This window comes from Thunnus albacares, chromosome 2 (assembly GCF_914725855.1).
Source record: "Thunnus albacares chromosome 2, fThuAlb1.1, whole genome shotgun sequence".
NCBI lineage: Eukaryota > Metazoa > Chordata > Actinopteri > Scombriformes > Scombridae > Thunnus > Thunnus albacares.
Genome location: NC_058107.1, coordinates 27,816,913 through 27,838,011, shown reverse-complemented (window position 1 = coordinate 27,838,011; position 21,099 = coordinate 27,816,913). Strand labels below are relative to the sequence as shown.

The 21,099-nt window shown below is 37.9% G+C and overlaps 1 protein-coding gene across 1 annotated transcript; it reads right to left on the bottom strand.

The window, feature by feature from the left end:
- Positions 1-2,017: 2,017 nt before the first annotated feature.
- On the bottom strand, positions 2,018-20,726 carry ndufs4 (NADH:ubiquinone oxidoreductase subunit S4). The gene is made up of 5 exons (XM_044376521.1): positions 20,598-20,726; positions 16,757-16,835; positions 3,740-3,912; positions 3,377-3,450; positions 2,018-2,219 (listed from the first exon to the last, which is right to left on the bottom strand). Exons 1-5 carry the CDS (start codon positions 20,678-20,680, stop codon positions 2,116-2,118), a joined length of 513 nt encoding a protein of 170 aa, XP_044232456.1. The 5' UTR covers positions 20,681-20,726; the 3' UTR covers positions 2,018-2,115.
- Between the last annotated feature and the right edge of the window lie 373 nt (positions 20,727-21,099).

The window sequence follows — 21,099 nt, the reverse complement described above, 5'->3', positions numbered from 1 at the left end:
CAACAATTTTCAGACTATTTCAAGTAGTTCCAATGAAAAGTGTTCACAGCGACGTCTGGTTATCATCAAGAGTATGGTGGACATTGTTTTTGGAAATGGTGTAAAACATTTTTTTTTTTTTTATATGTGATTTTTCAACACTGAAATCCATTTACTTCCACTGTATTGGCGCAACAAAAATCCCCCGCAAATAAAACATAACGATTTGCCTTCCTAGATACTTCAGGTTAGAGAAAAATGTTTATTGTTGGGTTGAACAGAACCTTTCACTATAGTAATACTGAATTCAGTACAAATAAATAAGTTTCTACACATGATGTCAGTATAGTTAATGTGATATGTATCCTTGTGAACATGTTTTTTCCCCACCAACAGTAAATACGATGGTATTTATGGTTATTAAATTCTCAGGACTGTGTGTACCGTTACACGCTTAAAGCCCGTGTTTATTTGACTGATCACAGCAGTTGTCTTGCTGGTGTTTGCGTTGTAATGATGATTTCGAACAATGCCACCGCGCCGCCATTCTCATTTCACATACATTATTGTGCTTATAGGCCAAGACGGGCGGAATGCTTTCAACTTTTATGATACAAAGTTGTGCCAAGAGCGTTTTTTTCCCCGCTGCTTCTCTCCGAGGGGATTTCAAAGGGGAAAAGCAACACATGCTGTCATTCATGTCCAGCCGTTCAGAACAAAATAAATAACGAGCGCAAGGCTGTGAGAGATTTGCAATGCAGTGCGTTAATTAACGAAGGGCTATACCAATTAGGCGCCCATGATTGGTGTGTGAATATCAGTGCAGTCACGCAGTTTGGGACTCGGCGCAGAGTAACACCACTGTTTACTGAACACAAAGAGCATAAACAAGCGCTGGCAACATGTAAACTGTCAAGTGTGAATAGCTGGGCATTTCAAAGAATTTATGGTTTTTCCACATATCTCATCTTTATCTCAATGGAGAAAAGAAAATGGGTCATAATTTACAATTTTATTGCGTTATTGAGACATTTTGTTTTCAGGCCACTAACAAGATTAAAGGGGCTTTTTTTCAAACCAGGAATGGAAATCAGTTCATGTTTCATATGAACTGCAGCCACATGAAAACACTGACAAATTTTATTCACCATTTGGAATTTAACAACAAAACTGGGATGCATGAAAAAGATGGTTAGAGTTTTGAACCTGAAAGGACCAATATAACTGACTTTAACTGTTTTCAAAGAGTGTATTATGTAAAACTGAAGTACAATTTAATTATTCCCCATAACATTTTAGTTTATCCATATAAACTATTATTTTGATTGTCATTTTTAAAGCAAAATTGCCACTTGTGATGATTTTCTGCCTTTTTCTTTGTCTTATGTGACAATAAACTGGATATCTTCGGGTTTTGCAGTCATTTTGAAGACTTAAGGAACATTTTATTTACCGAATAATGAATCAGTTAATCGAGAAGATATTCATCATGTAAATCAATAATTGTTATTGTTATAATTGCAGCCTTATATCATGTGGGTCAATGTTTTGTCACTTTGTAACTTCATTTATTTGTTGTACTTTAAATAAACTGTACAATAGAAATAATGTCACAGGCCTTATTAAAAAAAAAAAGACAGTGAAGGTTAATTCGAACAAGCCACATTTTAGACTAATGCTCATAAAAGAGACTGTAACCTCACTGCACAGATGTTGCAGTAATAAAGTGGTAGAAAGTAATAAAATGTAAGAAAAGTTCCTATTTAAATTCCATTTGTTCAGCTCTCTAAAACAATTCAGGTAACAGGATGGGAACAAATACTTGAACAGGAAATATGTAACTGGTTTTGGCCTACAGATATATTTATCCTTTAGTTTAAACAGGTTGTAATTCTTATAATTATGAACCCCTTTGTTTTGCAGTTGCTCAACTCTACTTGCAGGACAAACACTTCATTAATCAAGCAGAAAACATTAGGAAGTCAGTAATGAGGTGAATGTTTGAGGAACAAAAGTAATAACGACTCAAGATTTTTGGTTTACACAGATATAATTATGCATTTATTGACAAGAATTATACAGGTCTGCTGTGGGACAAACTGAGGTCAAGCCAACTAACAGATGGGCGTCTTCAGTTTACTTAGCAGACCTCCTGGTCCTCTTGTCCCAGGAGAAGTTTGCTCCGTAGGATTTCACCCGAGGCTTTGAGGTCCTTTTCTCTGTTATGTCGTAGCTCCAACCTGAAGGAAAAAACAACATCAGCGTAAGCGATGAGGGCGAGAACGTCACGTATATTCATTTTGGACGAGTTCCAACCGCAATGAGGTGTTTTGTAGACATCAACAGGCTGTGTGTAGTCAGAACTGCACTAATCGCTTTCATGGTGCAATAAACAGAGTAAGCCAGTTTCCTTTGCTTAGTTTCAACAAACTTTCCCAGATGGTTTGAGTTGAAGTGTACTTTCTGTTCAAAGTTTCTAGACAGAAAACTGTATTGAACTCCAACTAAACACAGGTCTGTTTGGAATTGTCTAATGATCTTATTAGCACATCAAAAGTATTAAATAAAGTTTTATTGCTTGATTTTTTAAAATATTTTTATGAGGCCCACTCGTTGTCATCAGGTGCATTTGTTACCATAAAGGTTATTATTTGTTACTATCACGACCACCTGATGACAACGCTACTCTGAGAGGTTTTATAAGTTGTGAATATAACATAAATAATAGTCAAAATGAGTTTATCTTCAAGGATCTGATAACTGACTTATCTCTGCAGAGAATATAAACTGCAGCGGGTCGCATTTACAAAGTTCTGTTATTCAGGTTTTCATACCTAGTTTCCAACATGTCATTTCCTACATATTCCATGTGTATTGTATCTATGCAACATGTTAAAAATCACAGAAGTGTGACTGCTCAAAGTATAACTGCGTTTATGACCAAAAAGAAATAAACAGACACTGTTAGTCACCATCTAGTGATGATATGTGTTACATAAGATGCTGTAAGTGATTCTACTTTAAATGGGATCAGAGCGCATATTTAGAGATCAGATAAAATCCAGTTACTCTTGTGCTGACTAAATCACTCTCTGATGTTGTAAATGCCAAAAAACTGACAACCTCAAATGTTTTCAATATCACAACCCTCTTACTAATAACAGTGACTTACTACCACTACTTCTAATAGTACAACTAATAATTAATGTCTTTAAATTGTGTGTGTGTGTGTTTTAATGTGATTTACTGTCTGTCTAATGATCTGTTCATTTATTCTGTTCATCCCACAGATACTCATGTATCAATTTTAAAGCTGAACCAATTGCCCACGATTAGTATACTCACTGTTATATTTTGTACAATACAAGAATCTTGCTTTAATGTTTTAGATTTTTACCGTTTTTCTCAGCAAAAGCAATGGCATCTTCCTTGGAGGAGAAACTGAGCACCATGTTGGACAAGGGATCAGCACTGAAAGGCAAAAAAAACTAATGTTAGCACACAATAGTCACAGAATTAAAGTTAAATATCATAAGTAAATGTTTTATGATCCAAATTTCAAAAACTTTATAGCAAAGGTGTTGTATGTTATATGTACAGACACAGTCATAAAGTCCTCTGAGGCAAATTTGTGATTTGGGGATATATAAACATACAATAAACCAACAATTATTTGCTAAAAGTCATGCAGACTCAGCAAACCTCAATTAAAATAATGATGACAGATTTCAGTATATGTGTTGCAGAGGACGGTTCTTACGTTGAGGCCCAGCCCATCAGTGGGTTCTCCCAGCGCTCTCTGGTATCGAAGTCCATCTTCCACTTCTTTGTGCTGTTGACTCCTGACTGCATGGCCGTTTTGGCCGGCACAAAGATGTGAACCTTCCGTGTTTTGATGTGCTCCTCTGGCACTCCTGTCAGGCTGGTGATGTCCTAGAAGCAAACAGAAATAAAACACAAACAGGTTTATGTAGATTTAAGACTGGAGAACCAAGACATATACTGTAGCTATCCATTCTTTATAGAAAGGTCCTTTAATCAAATTTGTGCTCATAAATGCACTTAATAATAATCTTATGTTACAAATAAACGTTCATACTAATGTGCTGTGAGTCCTTGACCCCGTTCCAGCTCCTATTTTTCAAGCAACACTCAATCTTTTGGGTGATAATCCTGAGTTAATGCTAAAATCAGTTTCACATTTGACAAATAATTATCTTTACATCAACTCAGCAAAATAATATAACATTACAATTAATTATTAATAAATGGACAAAAGAGTTGTACTGGTGTATTTCAAATGAAACCATTATTGCAACTAGAAGAACTAAAAAGAGGGTTCAACTAAGCTTCAACAGAGGAGTTGAAACTTCGCAATCATGCTTCTACAGTCCTCTTTGACATATGAAAATAAAAAACTGACATGTTTTTGGTGACACACCAGCCAGCTGTCGTCCTGGACTTTGGTTTGACTTGGTGACTGATGTCTTTTTCTCTTGAGTTTGTGCAGAGATGTATGTGTGCGTGTTATTAAAGGAGGGTCATCCGAAAGTTAGCTCGCAGGTGTTCAACTTCGAGGACTGACAACATGTTCTTAATGTCAGAAAAATTGGGCGAAGGGGTTAGGAAAATGTTCAGTGCCTATAAAAAGTACTTACGTGATAAATAACATGATGTTTTATATTTTTGTACTTCACTCTAATCTGCAGAGATTTATTGGGGTCAAAAGAAGCTAAAATACATCTTCATTGTCAGAAAAACGATTAAATATAAAAATGTCCGACGAGTGAATACTTTTTATTGGCACAATAAAATAACAAACTAGGTATGTGGATTGTGTTTTTATTGTTTCTGAGATGTTTTGTTCACTCTTCAAGGGAGCCGCACAAGCCTGCGGGCATTTTTAGCTTTACCAGCACACCAGTTACAATTACATATGAATGTTTTGTGCGTTTTAACCCGTCAGAAGTTTGCTGTGATTTTTATTTTTTGTTATATTGCTTGTAAATTTCCAATAGAGTTCAATGGATCTAGTATCTCAAGGAACAAGTTCAGTAATTCAAGTTATTTGTGTTCTTAAAACGTTAAATTCAATACACTTTTAGTACAAAAAGAAAATAAGAATATTGTAGCCATATTACTGCCTTCTTGTGCATCTAGGTGGATGAAATTAATGCCTAATACTTGAGGTGATTTATTCCAGACCATCAGAAAGTAGGCCAGCGCAACAAGGAGGAGGAGGAGGGGCCTTTGGGGCGTAAATGCATATTCCTGAGCAACTGGTGCCCCTTCAAGCTCCTATCAAGGATCTGGTCCAATTCTTCAGGGAATTAGCAAACAAGCAATGGGAAGTGGGCGACAAAACACAGACGAACCTCCCAGCACGCAGGCAGCAGCCACCCAAGACTGAGGGCTTTCCAGGGCGCTCTCCTTTCAATTCAAGAATTTTACACATTTCAATGGCCATTACAACTTCAAAGAATCAAATTTTCATCATTGTCTGTCATCTGCCAGTTGATTTGTAGAAAGGGGGTCGTTTTGCATGAACTCCACACAAAAGCCCGCCTTTCCTTTGGCAAAGGAGCTTCCAGTGGTATTTAAGCCTTGTAAATTACAGGTCCAACTGCTGAACTACTGCTTGTTTCAGTGAAATGTCTTTTGCCATGCTAAGAGGCAAGACCAGACTGAATTTAATCATAAACAAGATCTGCACATTGAAAAGATTGTTCAAATGAAAAGGAAAAGAAGGACAAAAGGGGGAAAAAACTTCACAAGTGCTTGGTAATTATTTCCGGCTGCCCTATCTACTTAACCTTAACAATTCCTTCTTGTCACAGAGGAGAAAAACATGTTCTCTTCACCAAAGGGGGAATGGTGGATGGTTCATGACACAATAACACACAAGACAGTGCGAGAGAGCAACAAAATGGGGTGCCAAGGTTTTTTTTTTTTTGGTTTTTTTTTTTCCAACTTGGAGACTGCAGCAGGTAATCAAACTGGTTTTAAAATGTTACCTTCTGCAGGAGTAAAGTTTTTATCTTCGGTGGATAAGGTTCAGGAGAACTCCAAAAGCTAGAACTAAGAAGAATTTCCTGACAGTTCTGGAGAAAAGGCAAAAACCATTAAAATACTTTGTTCACAGTGATCCATAACACATTTGGAGTTGTGAATCAAGGGAAAGACAAAAAAAAAAAAAATCATTAAAAAAAAATATGAAGTAACGTTTCAGTTGAGGTAAATCAAATTTGCAGTTAGGAACATTTAGCAGCTCTGTGGTCTGCTCTGTTCTGTGGGATAGATGCATGAAAATCCCTCTCCGAGACGCATTAGAAATTATGCCCTTGGGATTAGCAGGCCAGACTATGGTTACGCGTATGTACGTTACATAAACCATAACTGACACATGAGGCCCATTTATGGTAAACTCGTGCAATAATTTGTCCAGATGTAGCAGACCTTAAATCACATCTTAGGCGTGGATGAGCACAAAAGGTCCTTCATGAATGAGGGCGGATGTGTCATAATAAAAGCTCTGCTCATTATCTGGCATTGTTTGCACAAATACGAGTCTAGACTTCTATGATACTTGCATGCATTACACTGAAAGCTAGGAGGGTTATCGGCATAACGGACTCACCCACAATACCAGGATTCACAAAGGGAATGATTGTGGCTGGAATGTGGTGTGTTCCCAGGAAGACTAGAGAGGGCCATCACAAAAGGAAAACCCACACGGTGGGCACTTTTTCTTCTGCCATGTACAGGAAGCAAAATGAGAACTATCAAGTTTGACACTATTCACAGGGCCTTCACGGAGCCCTACAATACCTGGCTGGGCAGACAGAATGCAGAGCTTAAGAAAGGGGGGGAAAAAGCTAGCAAAGTCTCCGTCACGTGAAAGCGTGTCGATATTTCTGACACCTCCAGGCTACATGCCAAATAAAGAGCATAGGGGCTTGTCGCTGTGGGGCCGCTGGGCCCACCAGAATGCTGAAAGCTGTTAGCCCTAGTGCTCCAACAGAGACCTGGTTGGGTGATTTTTGTGTAAACAAGAGAAAAAAAAAATTCTGTATGACTAAGTGGGAAAAACAGAAGAAAATACTCACATATCAGCAAGAAAAGTATAAGGAATATTGCAGTGCTTATTTAAACAGACACTACTTCTTATTCTTGGAGGGATATTGAGGTGCAAAAAAAAATGCTAAATCAAACATTTGTGATATAAACTGTGTTCAGGTGAATGTAACTGATATTTCAAGTCCATCCAGGTACTTATTCCTCTATGCATAGATGTGTCATTTCTATAGTTGGTTAAAAAGCTACCCGTCTTATTCGAATTGGTAGAACTTACGAGAACATTTGGTTATTTATCATCCTGCTCATGTTAGCGTTTTCTCTTGGGGAAGGGTTGTTATTTTGCTCTGATTCAAAAGCAGCTACTGACATGTTTGTCCCATTCAAAGACATACGGTGAATTAAGGGCCGTCATTTCTGTACGTTGACTTACAACAACCTGTATACCTGCGTCATTCTCATACACGCTTTTCAAGATCATTGTGGCCATTTTTCTGATGCTATTTGTCCAGCTCTGGCACAGGAAGGTGACATCCCCTTTTCTTAATCTTGCTACACAGCTATAATCACCTCAATTGTTTTTTTTTCAAACCATTCAAACAGCTGTTAATGTACACAACACCTCATCTTTTTGAATCACTAAATAAATCATAGACGTGTTGGTCTGGACCCAGACTGAGAGAAAGCATCTATTACTGTATGTGTTTAACACTGAACTTACTCAAACTGTCTTCCAGCCAATACTGTCTCCATATAGTTTAGCACATCTTGTCAGTTTTGGATGATTTGCAGGTCAATGTCTGAATTTCCTGCAGTTAATTTCCCACAGTTTATACAGTGGAATATGAGACCCAGTTTTGCCGGCTCAGTGATATAAAATATGGTCTCTGTAGTCTTTTTGATATCATTTGCAGATCTGCTCCAAATGGAAGGACAGTTTAAGGATATTTGTAGTATGTAAGGCATCTCTGCGAAGGGTTATCTTTGCCAAGAAAGCAAATGTAATTTTCTCTAAAAAAAAAAAAAAAAGTGGTTTGCTGGTAAGAAAACAAGCTTTAAAAATCCATTTTTTTACATGTCTTTAAGAAAATTGTAATATAAAAGGTACGCACATCACTTGAATTTTTTCTGCAGCCAATTTTGATGAAAATATCAACTGCATGGGACGCTTTGAATAGTGGTTCATACTGTGGGGCTTGGAGCGTCATGGGGTTTTGGCAGAGTGTAGGCGAGGACTTGAAAAGAGGTGAGTGTAAGGACCATGTCTTCTGAACACATTACTGTTCATTCACTTAGTGAATTGAATAGCCGCGTCTTTTTCACTCAATCACTTGATACTCCCTTTGTGCCCATTTAGAAAAAGAGGATTATTTTAAACCTAAAACAAACCATAAAAAGGACATTCACATCTGTTCTTGCAATGATCCTGGACGGCTCAATTATTAGTTGTGAAAATGATCAACTCTCCTATTAACTGGTGAGCGAAGACTATGTGAGAAAGACAAAAAACATGAAGCTACGGTATTGAAACAGTGGAATTAACATATTTGTTGGATTTTAATTAATAACTATTCATAAGGGGATCCCAAACAAACAAACAGACACAACCAGACTAGTACTGTAATGACTAGTTCATTCTACAACAGGTAACTGATCACAAATGATTTTTATAATCAAATAATTGAGTCATTTATGAAGCAAAACATCAAACATTCTCTGGTTCTGGCTTTTCCAAAGTGACGATTTGCGTCTTTTCTCTGTTTAATATTACTGTAAACTGAATATCTTTGGGTTTTAGACTGTTGGTCGGAAAGAACAAGACATCTGATGATGATGATACTATTTTGAATAATTGAAAAAATAATCAACAGGTCAATCGATAATGAAAATAATCAGCATTTGCAGCCCGAAACTGGACATGCGTGTCTTCTGATCCTAGAAAAATAGGCCAAATAGTGGGTCACATCTTCTAAACACATCGTTCCTTGAACTCCTATTTTTAAAACTTGTTAGGGTTTACAAATCCAAACTGAGGTATACAGTGTATTTTCCTGTTAGAACAGTGACCAAACAGACAAACAAATAACGGACGTCTGTGCACGACTGGCTCAGAGAAAACATCTCTAGCTTCTCTTCCACCCTGTGATGGGTCGCGGTGGACATCGTGAAAGCCGTGACATGAGTACGGTCAGCCTATCAGAGCACGAACGCCCGTATGCCAAAACTGCAGCTTGGCAGCCAGGAGGGGTCACAGGGTCAGCCGAGCTGAATCATGTTGAGTCAGCATGTGGTGAAAGCCCAAACACATCACCCTTAACCCCCCAGTGTCCGGCCCACACCCAGACCAAGAGCCTCACTCATCAGTCTCCGCCGGTTCCCACCTTCAGACGTCTTTGAAGTGTACAAAGCGTGCCAATTACTGATTGGACATAGGGGGCGTCTCTAATAGAAACAAATATTATGTTGCTTGCTCATGTGTGGGTGTGTGGTGCGGTTCAGCACGAGAGAACGAGAAGCAGCTGGCGTGAGGGTCATCTCGAATCTCACGTTACACATACCGGTGAGGATCAGAAAGGCAGGATAGAGGAGGTGTGGGAGGGTCGTTTATGAATATCCTGGATCTGGACACGCTTGTTTGTTTGTCTTTGAGATGCATCTCAAAGACACTTGTTCAAATGGCCTTTTAGAAGTAAAATGCGATATAAACAACTTATAAATGATGCGTGTGGTATTTATCAAGTAAAATTGCAAAACATTCTCAGGTTCCAGCTGCTTAAATTGAGGATTTGCTGCTCTTGTCTGTGTTTTTTTAACTTGTATTTAACCAGGAAAACCTTGTTGAGATCAGAAATCACTTCCTCAGAAGTGTCCCAGCCAAGATAGGCAGCAACAGTGAGTACAGACAAACAACATGAAACAAATTACACAAAATATGTCTCAAAGTACATCACAATATCAGAGTGAAACACTGCAGTTACAAAACATGAATAGAATCTCCAATACAATGAAATATTACATCCTAAAGACAACTTAAAACTCCTTTAAACAACCTAATAGCTGTCTATATCCCAAAACAAGTGAAATAAAACAAGTGAACCAATCTAAAACAACTGATGAATAAGACTAACATACAGCAGACAGAATGTCAATAGAAACCAAAATAGAAACCAAATTTTGTGATTTTAGATCAGATTGCAGAAGCTAACAGATTAACTCACAGATATTATTATTATTATTATTTACTACATCTTTCAGTTTTGGACTCATAGATATTCTTGAGATTTCCACTTAAGCTCTAGGAACCTGTGATGGACATTTGGCACTATTTTTTGGATATTTTCTAATCTGAAAGATCAACAGATTAATAAAAAAAAAGAAGATGAATTGATAATGAAAATAATCATTAGTTGTAGCCCTAAAACAGTGCAACAACAGTACACCTTGCAAAATAGTACGTGATATGTTGAAAATTCAAAAAGAAACACAAATTATGTTCAGAACGGCCTTTTGTTTTAACGATAACCTACAATTAACAGCTTGGAAGGAAAAAGACATGGGAGGGAAAATATGGAAAAGAGCTGCCATCTTCTAACTAATGAATAAATGGAAGAGCAGACAAACAGAAGTAGCAACCAGCCTTTTTTTATCCACTCTGCAAACACTACACTTAGCAGCTAGACACTTCCTAAAACTAGCCAGCGCTGACAAGGCTGAGGAGTCCTCTTAAGAGGCTTAGTCTCTATGGAAGAGAGTGTTAATGAATGAAATACTATTTAGTGGATGATACATAATAAAGCCTCTTGTCTGGCACTCTTCAAAGACCAACATCCTCTGACCCACTACTCCAAACTTGAGCCGAGAGATTTTTTCGCGTAAGCGCGCCTTATGAGAGGGCAACCAGACAAAACAGACACTTAAGTTGTCTATGTGTGAAGGAGGGAGGAAGGGTAGGAGAGAAGGATGAGAGGGAGAGGAAGGGGGGTGGGGTGGTGAATGTGGTCTGCTCCACTGTAGGTCACTCTGTGTCTGAGACTAGACAGGCTTAGAGAATATACACCCCTGTACTGCAGACTTAAACTGCTTGTGCTAAATATAACCCATACTTGGGATAGCTCGTGTTTTATTATGATTCTCTTTCTTCGTTGTCCTGCACACAGGTTTTCTTGCAGTTTTTTTTTAAATGTGACAGCAAATACCAGTTTGAGATTGGAGCGGTTGAAGGTACTTTGCTCAATGACACACTTAAAAAACACATTTAATTCTGCAGAAATTGAGTTCCCAAGTGTCACTAAGCAAACTAGCGTGTCCAATTGCGTAGCGCTGAACAACAGCACCCTTGAGTGACTTTTGTATCGGAGCATTTTCTGATATCTTAGTGTGATAAATCTTGACTGACAGCCTCAGGATCTTTCAATGTAGGGCTTTAAAAAACAATCAACAACCTTCTTTTAGACTCAACTATGTCACCAAAATCAAATCCCACATCTTTTGTCCAGATGTGATGTGACTCGCCAAACCAGCGGTGTGCTCTTAATTTGCAAGAAACCAGAGATTTCAGATTAGTAAACTAAACATGCCAAGCATCATATGGGCTTACCAATTCAAGGACAAGGAGCTCTTCCCTTCCCCGTTTTTTCCTCCGTCCTTCCCCCTCAATTCCCTGCACTCTAATAACGGTCCCCCTCTGTCTTGTAAAACCCCAGTGCCTTTAGAGAACTCTATAACAAGGCTTCACAAGCGCTTTAAGATTATGGTGTTGTCTTTATGTGGAGAGAGGGAGCGCACTTGGCCACGGCTGAAGCAGGACTAGACACCCAGCCACTCAGCCACTCAGGCATATGTGGGAGATGTTGTATTATCGCATATTGAAGCAGCTGCTAAGGTTATAGGCGCAGTTGTTTCTGCAAAGGGCCAGAGAGTAAAGCAAAAGGCCGGACTCTAATTGAGGGAGGTCGCAGACATTCCGTGTAAAGCTGTGTATCAGTGGCCAGCCAGCCGGACCCTGGGAGCTGCCCAGCATGCTTAATCAAACAGTAATTACAAACAAAAGCAGGTCGGCATGGGCACTCTAGGGAACAGCTCTGGGCACTGGGGCTCCATCACGCAGGTCTTTCTTTGGAATTATCTCCAAAATTCAGACAACGCTTTTAAAAAGATCTTCTTGTAAAGATGTAAAAACTTTAGGCAGGTTTTTCCATTTTCGTGAGATGTTTAATACGAGGAAAGAAATGAAAACAGTCGATGTCTGCATCAAACTTACTTTGCTCATTCAATCTGCCAGTTATTTTCTAAGTTAATCAATTCATGTTCAGTCTAAAAAAAAACATAGAATCTAGTTAAAAGTAGTTACAAATGGCCATCAAAATTCCTAACGCCTTAGGTAACATCATAAAATAGTTTATCTGACCAACAGCCAAAAACCAACGACTCTAATAATTATCACATAAAAGATAAATCAAAGCAGCACAATTCAGAAGCTAGACAAAAGCTAGAAGCTTGACATTTTTGCTTGAGACTTTAAACCTGCATTAACTGATTTCTTGTACCACTCGGGGACGGCAAAACTGACATATTTTCACCTTTCAAATCGATACGGCAAACTTGTTAGTTATGTTATCCATCAGACAAGGAGCAACATTAGCATTCATTCTCTTTTCGCTCTGGTTTTGGTCTCCACTCACACCTGAGGGAAATATCTTCAGCTCTTTGCCTGCTACTGCTGAAAATAACGCTGATGTGGTGAGGGTGAATCAAAACTAGGGCTGCAACTAATGATTATTTCATTATCGATTAATCTGTTGATTATTTTCTTGATTTATCATTTGGTCGATAAAATGCCTGAAAACAGTGAAAACAGTCTGTCATAGTTTCCTGAAGCTCAAAGACGTCATCAAATTGCCTGCTTGGTGATCGAACTGTAGCAAAATCCAAACATATTGAATTTACCAACAAATGACATGAAATGTTTGGCATTTTCTACTTTAAAAATGACTAAAACGATTAATCAATTATCAAAATAGCTGCCGGTTAATTATTGTCGATCGACTAATTGACTAGTCATTGCAGATCTAATCAAAACAGTCAAGTCGTGGGCTGGAAAACCAAAACAACGTGTCAAAAGACGCTCGGTAGAACTGAGTCAGATGATAATTCTGTTTGTGTTCATCACTACAAGTGACGCTTTTCACATTACACATCATTTGATTATTATAAAAACATGAGGATTCAACAATTAGCCTGTCAAAAGTTTCCCATTATTTTTCTGCCTGCCGTCTGCAGTAAAACTGTTCACAAATACCATTAAAAATCCTCTTCTTGGATGATTTCATATTTTTGCCTCGCAGGCAATTCTTGTCCTTCACAGCCTAAATCTGACTGTAATGGAGATGGCCATTAAACAAACTGTAGAGACACAAGTTCCTGTGAGGTTTGCATTTTTTGGACAGATGAGAACTAAGGACAGGATAATGAGTCATACAAACATTCGAAGGGAGAATTCAAAATATCATTTGCCCAGGCCAAAATGCAACCTCATCTAAATTAGGTTATTCAGAAATTTTCACTACACAGGCGAGCGGCACACTACTTTCTCCTCGGGGCTGCTCGAGAGAGAGAGAGGGAGAGAGAGAGAGAGAGAGAGAGAGAGAGAGAGAGAGAGAGAGTGAGAGAGAGTAAGTGAGAGAGTGAGAGAGAGAGAGAGACAGCGCGTGAACCCAGCATAACCTCTCAGTGGATCGAGACCTTTGTTTGATTGGTCTAACCGGAAAGCAATTCACACTTATTGACAGCCTGATGAATGACTAGCGTGCTGATATACACTGAATGCCCAAAAGGGAGAGCGCTCTCATTGCCCTCTTCCATGTGAGACGGAGACCACTGTACTGTAAACAGCTGAGGGCCTCTCTTTTTGGTCTGTCTGGGTGAGCATTAGAGTACTTCCCGCCGTCGCCAGCAACAGCATGCCACAAAGGAACCTCTGTGGCCGACAACACTGAAGTGGCCACTGTCTTTTTCGTGAGTCTCAGGGTGTCTCACAAACTTTTTTCCATGCAAGCTTCTTTTCTTTCACCCCCTCCCCATTTTTTAGAGGCCCTTTTTTTCCTCTCCTCTGCTGTTCCTCTCAGTGGCCCCTACTGAGAGGACAGAGACAGACACTCCGCCCAGCCAAAGGTTTGTCTGCCAGTATGGTCAGCTTTGGTCTGGGACAAAAGCGCACTGACGCTGCCCACACACAGCAACCCCCCCCCCTCCACCCCCCCCACCACCCCCCAAAACAAGTCCACAACAGACTCCCACATTCTCCCTAAACTCCCTCGTTCTGCGTTATCTCCTATCTCCTTCGTCTTTTAATGACAAAGCATTCACTTCAAAAGATCCCTCTTTGTTTTGTACATTTGGTACATTTCTGACCTTGGCCACTTGAAATGCATGCTTATCGCTGTTTAGGCTCTGCTTTAGCACTTAATGAAAAGAGAGGCACCAAAGACCTTGTCTGATGAAATATAGAGTTACCCTAAATACAGCTGCACCTGGCTTCATAGTCACCTGTTGCTCTGCGAACTAGCTTTGATTAAACAATTATAACTGAAACCAAGTGCTTTCACGGATATGCTGTGAGTCCAAGCCACATCAGTTGACAAGCGTAATGACCGTTCATGGAAAGCCTTGAAAGAAAGCAACAGATGTATTTTCCAGCTGCTTGGTAAACAGAGAAAAATACAGCGTTTTCACTTCATAGAGATTCTATTATTTAAAATTCCAAATGCTGAATAACAGGAATGAGTGGAAACGTTTTGAAATTATAATTTCACAACCGATTTACATGTCTTCACATGCAGGATACACAAAATGGTGACAGACCCTTTTTTTTTTTTGGATATGGTTAGGAAAAAATGATCAATTCTTCAATGCATTGTGATAAAGCTGCAACTAACAATTATTTTCATAATTGATTAATCTGCAGATTATTTTCTCGATTAACTGTTTGGTTAATAAAACAGTAGGAAACAGTGAAAAATGTCTATCACAACATCCTAGAACACAATGTGACACCTTCAAATGTCTTATTTTACCCGACATACAGTCCAAACCCAAAAAATATTCAATTAACTATGATTTAAAACCAAGAAAATCAGCAAAATCTCATATATTAGAACCTGGAACCATCAAATCTTTGGCATTTTTGCTTAATTACGATTATTTGATTACCAAAATATTTTTCTATTATATTTTCTTTCAATTGACTAGTTGATTAATTGACTAATCGTTGCAGCTCAATATAGTGAATTTCTTTGATTGATTCAGCATCAATACACAAATCCCCATAATCACATTTTCATCAGTAAAAAGAATACACAATACAAATGTGCTCCAGCTACAACGATGAACATTAGATGAAGAGAACAAATCAGTCTTGAAAAAAAAAAAAAACACTTTGTTGGGCGTCAGTTACAATTAAACCAATCGACCTAAATTACCAGAGAATCACATTAAGATTAAGCTTACAAATGTAAACTGCCTCGAGGGCAATGGAGCCCAGATAACTGACTGCAACCTGAGCGCTCTAATTTAAAAGTGTCAGTGTGTGATCACATTTTGGTTTATAGGAAGTAGAGAAGAAAACAGAACTGGATAAGACCTGTAAAATATGCAAACCATGTCATGTCAATATTTCAGATATTTCAAAACATCCTGCTGTTGATGCAAATCAGACAGCCCTGGAGCAAGCGTCAGAGGTTCTACATAATAAGTCACTGGCGTTACTTCAAATGATCACTGCCAGTCACTGAAAACCTGGGTTTAACACATTCTGTTGTACACATCGAAGCTAAAACGCAACACACGCACACGCACATAATGGCGAACCTTCACTAAAACAGCAATACCCTCAGTCTTACTATTGTATTAGTAGATATTACAAATAATGCTACTGTGGTATGGACACAAATAGATTCCCAGTCTCATTTCTGTTTTCCTCATTTTTTTTTAAATGGTCACTGTGAGCACATAATTTGGGATTGAGTAAGTTACCTCAGCCGATTTATTAATGCTGTTGCTCCAAAAATAATATAGCGAAGAGAATCACGAACTAAAAGCTGAAGGTCACACAAGTTTAACTGTTTTACAGAGAAGTTGACTCAACTTCATGGTCATTTTGAAGGTTGTAGTTTATGGTTGTGTTAAATAGTATTATACTGTACTGAGAAGTGTACTCTCATCGATAGAAATGGGGCGGACAGAATATTGGAGAGTTAAAAAAAACCCCACCATAAAAACTGTAATATATTTACATTTAACTAGTAGTTTTGAACAGTAGAGACAACCCTATAAAATGTGCAATATGGGTAAATTAAATTCAATCTTTCTGATCTCAGTTTCAGTGTAAAACATTTCATATTAAACTAAGTTTTCACCTACGCTCAATTTGGTTAAATACTCACTAGTTATCTTTGATACCTTGTCATCAAACAAGAGAGGATTAATGGGAGCTGTGAGCATACACGGATCTACCAATGGTAACATTTGCCATTACCATCACACTGTTACAAAAGCCTACTGTCTTATACAAGCTCACTTTGGCAGCGGATTAGGAGAGTTTTTTAACAATTTTTCCAGTAAAGTGGAAATGCACTGTCTAATTGGAAGACAGTGGAACAGACAAAAACCAATCTGTGTGTCACGTTGAACAGGGAGGGATCCTTACCAATTTCTCATCAACTGTAATAAGTTGCGTGTCTTGTCCTGGTTTCTCTGCCAGCCTCGATGTTGATGTGCTTGTAGACCTGAAAACCATTAGACAGACATTACATGCAAATCAAAAACCGCCAAAGGCAGGCGAGCAACAAAGACCAACATTACACAAACAAGTTACACTCTGCAACTGCTGACTATCTTGGAGGACGCGGCTGGGCAAGGATACAGTGAAAAGGAAGAAACAAGGAGGGAATCCCCCCACCACCTATTAGTTCTGTCTGGTGAATCTCTGGCAGACTCTCGTTCTCATCCTAATGACAGGACGTGCTTAATGTTGGCTGTGGTCATCTGTCAGTAGAGGACTGTGTAGCTCTTTGTGAATGTGCAGCCGTGTCCTGTCACAAAACAGCAACGTGCCATCATGGCCCCGCCAGGGTGGGACAACTCCAGATAATCATATTCCACATAATGCCAGATAATCACATTTTCACAATTTTATATTTATTTTAAATGTAGGAATTTTACACCGAGAATTTCCCTTGTATGGGCTTATATTACAATTAAAACATGAGTAAAGAAGTGAAGCACACCACTGTGACTGACACAACAATGGTTTCAGGTGTAAATGTTCAACATAAATATGATTTTAATTCATAATATATTGATATTCTGTTCCTTAAATCACCTAAAGAAAAAGGTATGATAGATATGACTGTATCTGGTGAAGGTTGGACGACCAAAACCTTGTAAAATTAATTCAAGTACTGAAATGATTGGTTTATCAACAGATTAGTCAACGGATCAAAAATTCCCTAATAACTAATAATTAGGTTTAGTCATTTACCAGGTAAAAAACCCAAATATATGAGAGCAGTTGCCTAATTTTTTCCATTTCTCGGATTATAAATTAAACCCTCAGAGCTTTTGCCTGCTGATGCAATACACAAATTTACAATGTCACATTTGATAAAGTAAATGTTTAATCAAAGGTCAAACAATTAATGAACATTTCTTGGTTCAAGCCTCAAGTAAAATGTATTACTCTGAAAATGAGGACCATATGTAACAGTTTGTTGCATTATTTCTTAAAAATATTGATCTGGATTTTATCTTCTTCCATTACGAAAGCCAACCATTTTAGCCAACAATCTGTTTTAGTAATTAAAGGTCTCCATTTGTTATCATTAGTATCTTTATTAACTCACGTTTAGGCCGTGACATTCATTTCTGATTCAACAATAGCATTTTCACTTGAACAAAACCATGCATCTCATGATTAAGCAACGCAATCAAACATGACATTTATTATTTTATTTGCACGATAAGTCTTCTTATAAAAGCTAAGAAAGCCATATGGTTTTATTTAGTCAAGCAAAACAATCCTAAAAGTAATAAAAATCTCCTTCTACAAAATACACTGGATCACGCATTATAAAATTGTCAAACTGAAATTAAGCCATTTAATCAATAAGTTAATCATCAGAAAATGAATTGGCGACTATTGCCAAACATTCATCTGTTCCAGCTTCTCAAATGTGGGAATTTTCTTCTTTTCCATATAATAGAAAACTAATTATCTTTGGATTTTGAACTGTTGGCTATATAAAACAAGAAATTTTAAGATGTTGCCCTGGGTTTTGATTTGCATTTTCACTACTTTCTTACAATTTAATAATCAACATAATAATCAACTGGTTAATCAAATAGCTAATCTGCATATTAATCAATAAAGAAAATTAACGTAAGTTGAAGCCCTGATAAACTCTGATATTGCTTGAAAAATTCTGATGAAACTGCTGCTCTACCTTGCCTTAATGTTCACATTAATCTATGTTGTTTATGACCATCATACATTGCAGACTTAAGCACAAATGTGGTTACAGAGGACATCGTACTTCATAAACACCAACCACTGTCAACTAGTCCACATGCTGAACTAGAGCTGGGAGATATTTTTAAATCAGTACCTTGTTATGTGGCAATATTGTGGACTGAAAATAAAATCATTACTATTGTTGATAAGGTAACAAAGTCACTGTTCATTTCATTAAGCTAGTCTGCCAAATTAGTTCAGAAATAGCTGCTGGTTGTCGTGTTACAATACTGTTAAAATATGACATTATCCATAATTCCAAATAGTATCTAGTGACATTAGGACTGAAACTCACAATTACTTTCATTATCCATTAATCTATCAATTATTTTCTCTTAATTGATTAATCATTTGGTCTATAAAATGTCAGAAAAGGTGAAAAATGTAAATCACTGTTTCCACAAGCCCAAGGTAACACAATGAACTATTATATTAATGGACATTCTGTTCTTTTCAGTACTATTCATAGTAAGTAGCATATGTTATCGCCTTAAAAGGACAGTTCACAATTTCTCAAGACTATCTCAAAATAACAGCCAGGTGCCCAAATGACCACTGAAAGAGGTTTTCCTTGCTGTAATCATTCTATTAAAAGATACCCTTCAAATGCACTTTCAATACATGTGATGGGGGACATAATCCACAGCATGTCCACTCAGTCATTTTGTGCAACAATTTAAAGTTTATCTGAAGCTTATATGCGGCTTCAGCGGTCTTAGTTAGTCATATCAAGTGGATGTCACATTTACAGTCTTTTTAGCATAAAATTCCCTCATTGTGTTTCCTCAAACAGTGTTTCCCTGTTGAGCTGCAGTACAAGTATAGTAACAAAAACAGGGACTTTGGCACTAAAAAGACTGTAACCTTGAAAAATATCTACTTGATTTGACTAATTTGGATGGACTGGACAGTTTATCTGAAGCTTCATATTAGCTTCAGATGAACTTTGAAATACATTTTTCCACAGAAGGAGGCTTGTGGATTTTGTCCCCCATCACTTACTTTTTAAGTGCATTATGAAGGGATCCTCTAATGGTCAGTATGAACAGAAGGAATGATTATTTTTTTATTATAAAAAAAAAAAACAACCTCTTTCAGTTGTCATTTGGGCACCTGACTATTGTTTTGAGACAGACTTGAAAAACGGTGAACGTGTCCTATAAGGTGATAATATACGCTACACATTATGAATAGTACTGAAACGAACAGAATATACATTAATGTGACAGCTCATAACTTGACCACTCTTTTATGTTTTGTCCATGTTTCATGAAGCATATTAGGCTACATCTTTCAGTATGAAATATACCAAATAAAGTCATAGTAGTATAATTGCAGAGCTGTCTGTTACAACAAGAAATGCGCTGTGTCTAAACATGAAAATATAGGTTGTATTTAGTTATTTTAATGATATATTTGTTGGTGTCTTTGCAGCCAGCAGTATACTCCCTACTTCACCGTAACGTTAGCTGTCAGTGAGTGATATTGGCCTTTCCAGTGAGGTCTGTTATTTAATAAAGTCCCTTGTCTCGCCATAAATTAGTGATAGTATGCAGCACATGTTATGTAGATCAGTGAGCATCGAACAACATTTAATTGCGTTTGCTCTTAAACTTATTTCATGACTATGTGGAGCTAGCATTAGCTAATTAGCTGGCTAGCCGAGTGCTGTAAGGATGGTAAGGACACGGGATAACATTGAAATTAGCTTATAGTCCAGGCACTGTAAAGACAAAGTATACCCGCACAAACTTAAATAAAGGTATAAACTCTCATTTTGTGCTCAATAAAAAACGAAATGCATGCTTTATTTTACTGCATTAAGCTTTGACGCTGGCTAGCTTACTATCACTTGTTAGCCTGTGATATGACAGACACACGGCCTACTTGCTTCGTCTTTAGTCAAATATTTCACACAGAATGACTCATAGCAACACCTGCGAGACTAAAACCTAACAAAAAATTAATATGCAATTACCTGATAGGATTCAGGAACACTTTAGTAGCCGCATTAATCACAGATAGACGCCCCAGGCCCAGAAGTGACATTGAGGACGCCATGATTGTTGTCAACAATGACGTACGGCGACCACGAAGGAACAAACAGTACGAGCGGAACAGCGGGTGGATGAGACAGCTGAGCTGACAGAGTTGGAGGATTGATGCCAGCAACTAAAAATTGCTTTACAGGGATGTGTCACATACAGTGAGACATGTCCAGGCATATCTAGCGTCTACTTAAACCACTGATTTTCTTTTCATATCACAAATAACGACGATGATGGTGTTTATGGAAAGGAAGTCACCACTTCCAAAGGAATTTGGGTGTCTAGTAATCGCTTCAAAATAGCAGACTCTTCCTGTCTTTTTTCTCCCTTTTTTTAACTGATCAGGTCACTGTGTCACTATATAATTCAGATTATATAGGGCCACTAAACTGTGGACCAGATATGCTTCAAATGTTTACTAAACTTGGTTGA

Excerpts from the sequence above, each read along its gene's own strand:
- ndufs4 (XM_044376521.1), bottom strand. The coding sequence starts at position 20,680 with ATGGCGTCCTCAATGTCACTTCTGGGCCTGGGGCGTCTATCTGTGATT. Across the intron at positions 3,913-16,756 it reads TTACAGTTGATGAGAAATTG|GACATCACCAGCCTGACAGG; the intron begins GTAAGGATCCCT and ends GTTTGCTTCTAG. Across the intron at positions 2,220-3,376 it reads TGCTTTTGCTGAGAAAAACG|GTTGGAGCTACGACATAACA; the intron begins GTAAAAATCTAA and ends TTTTTCCTTCAG.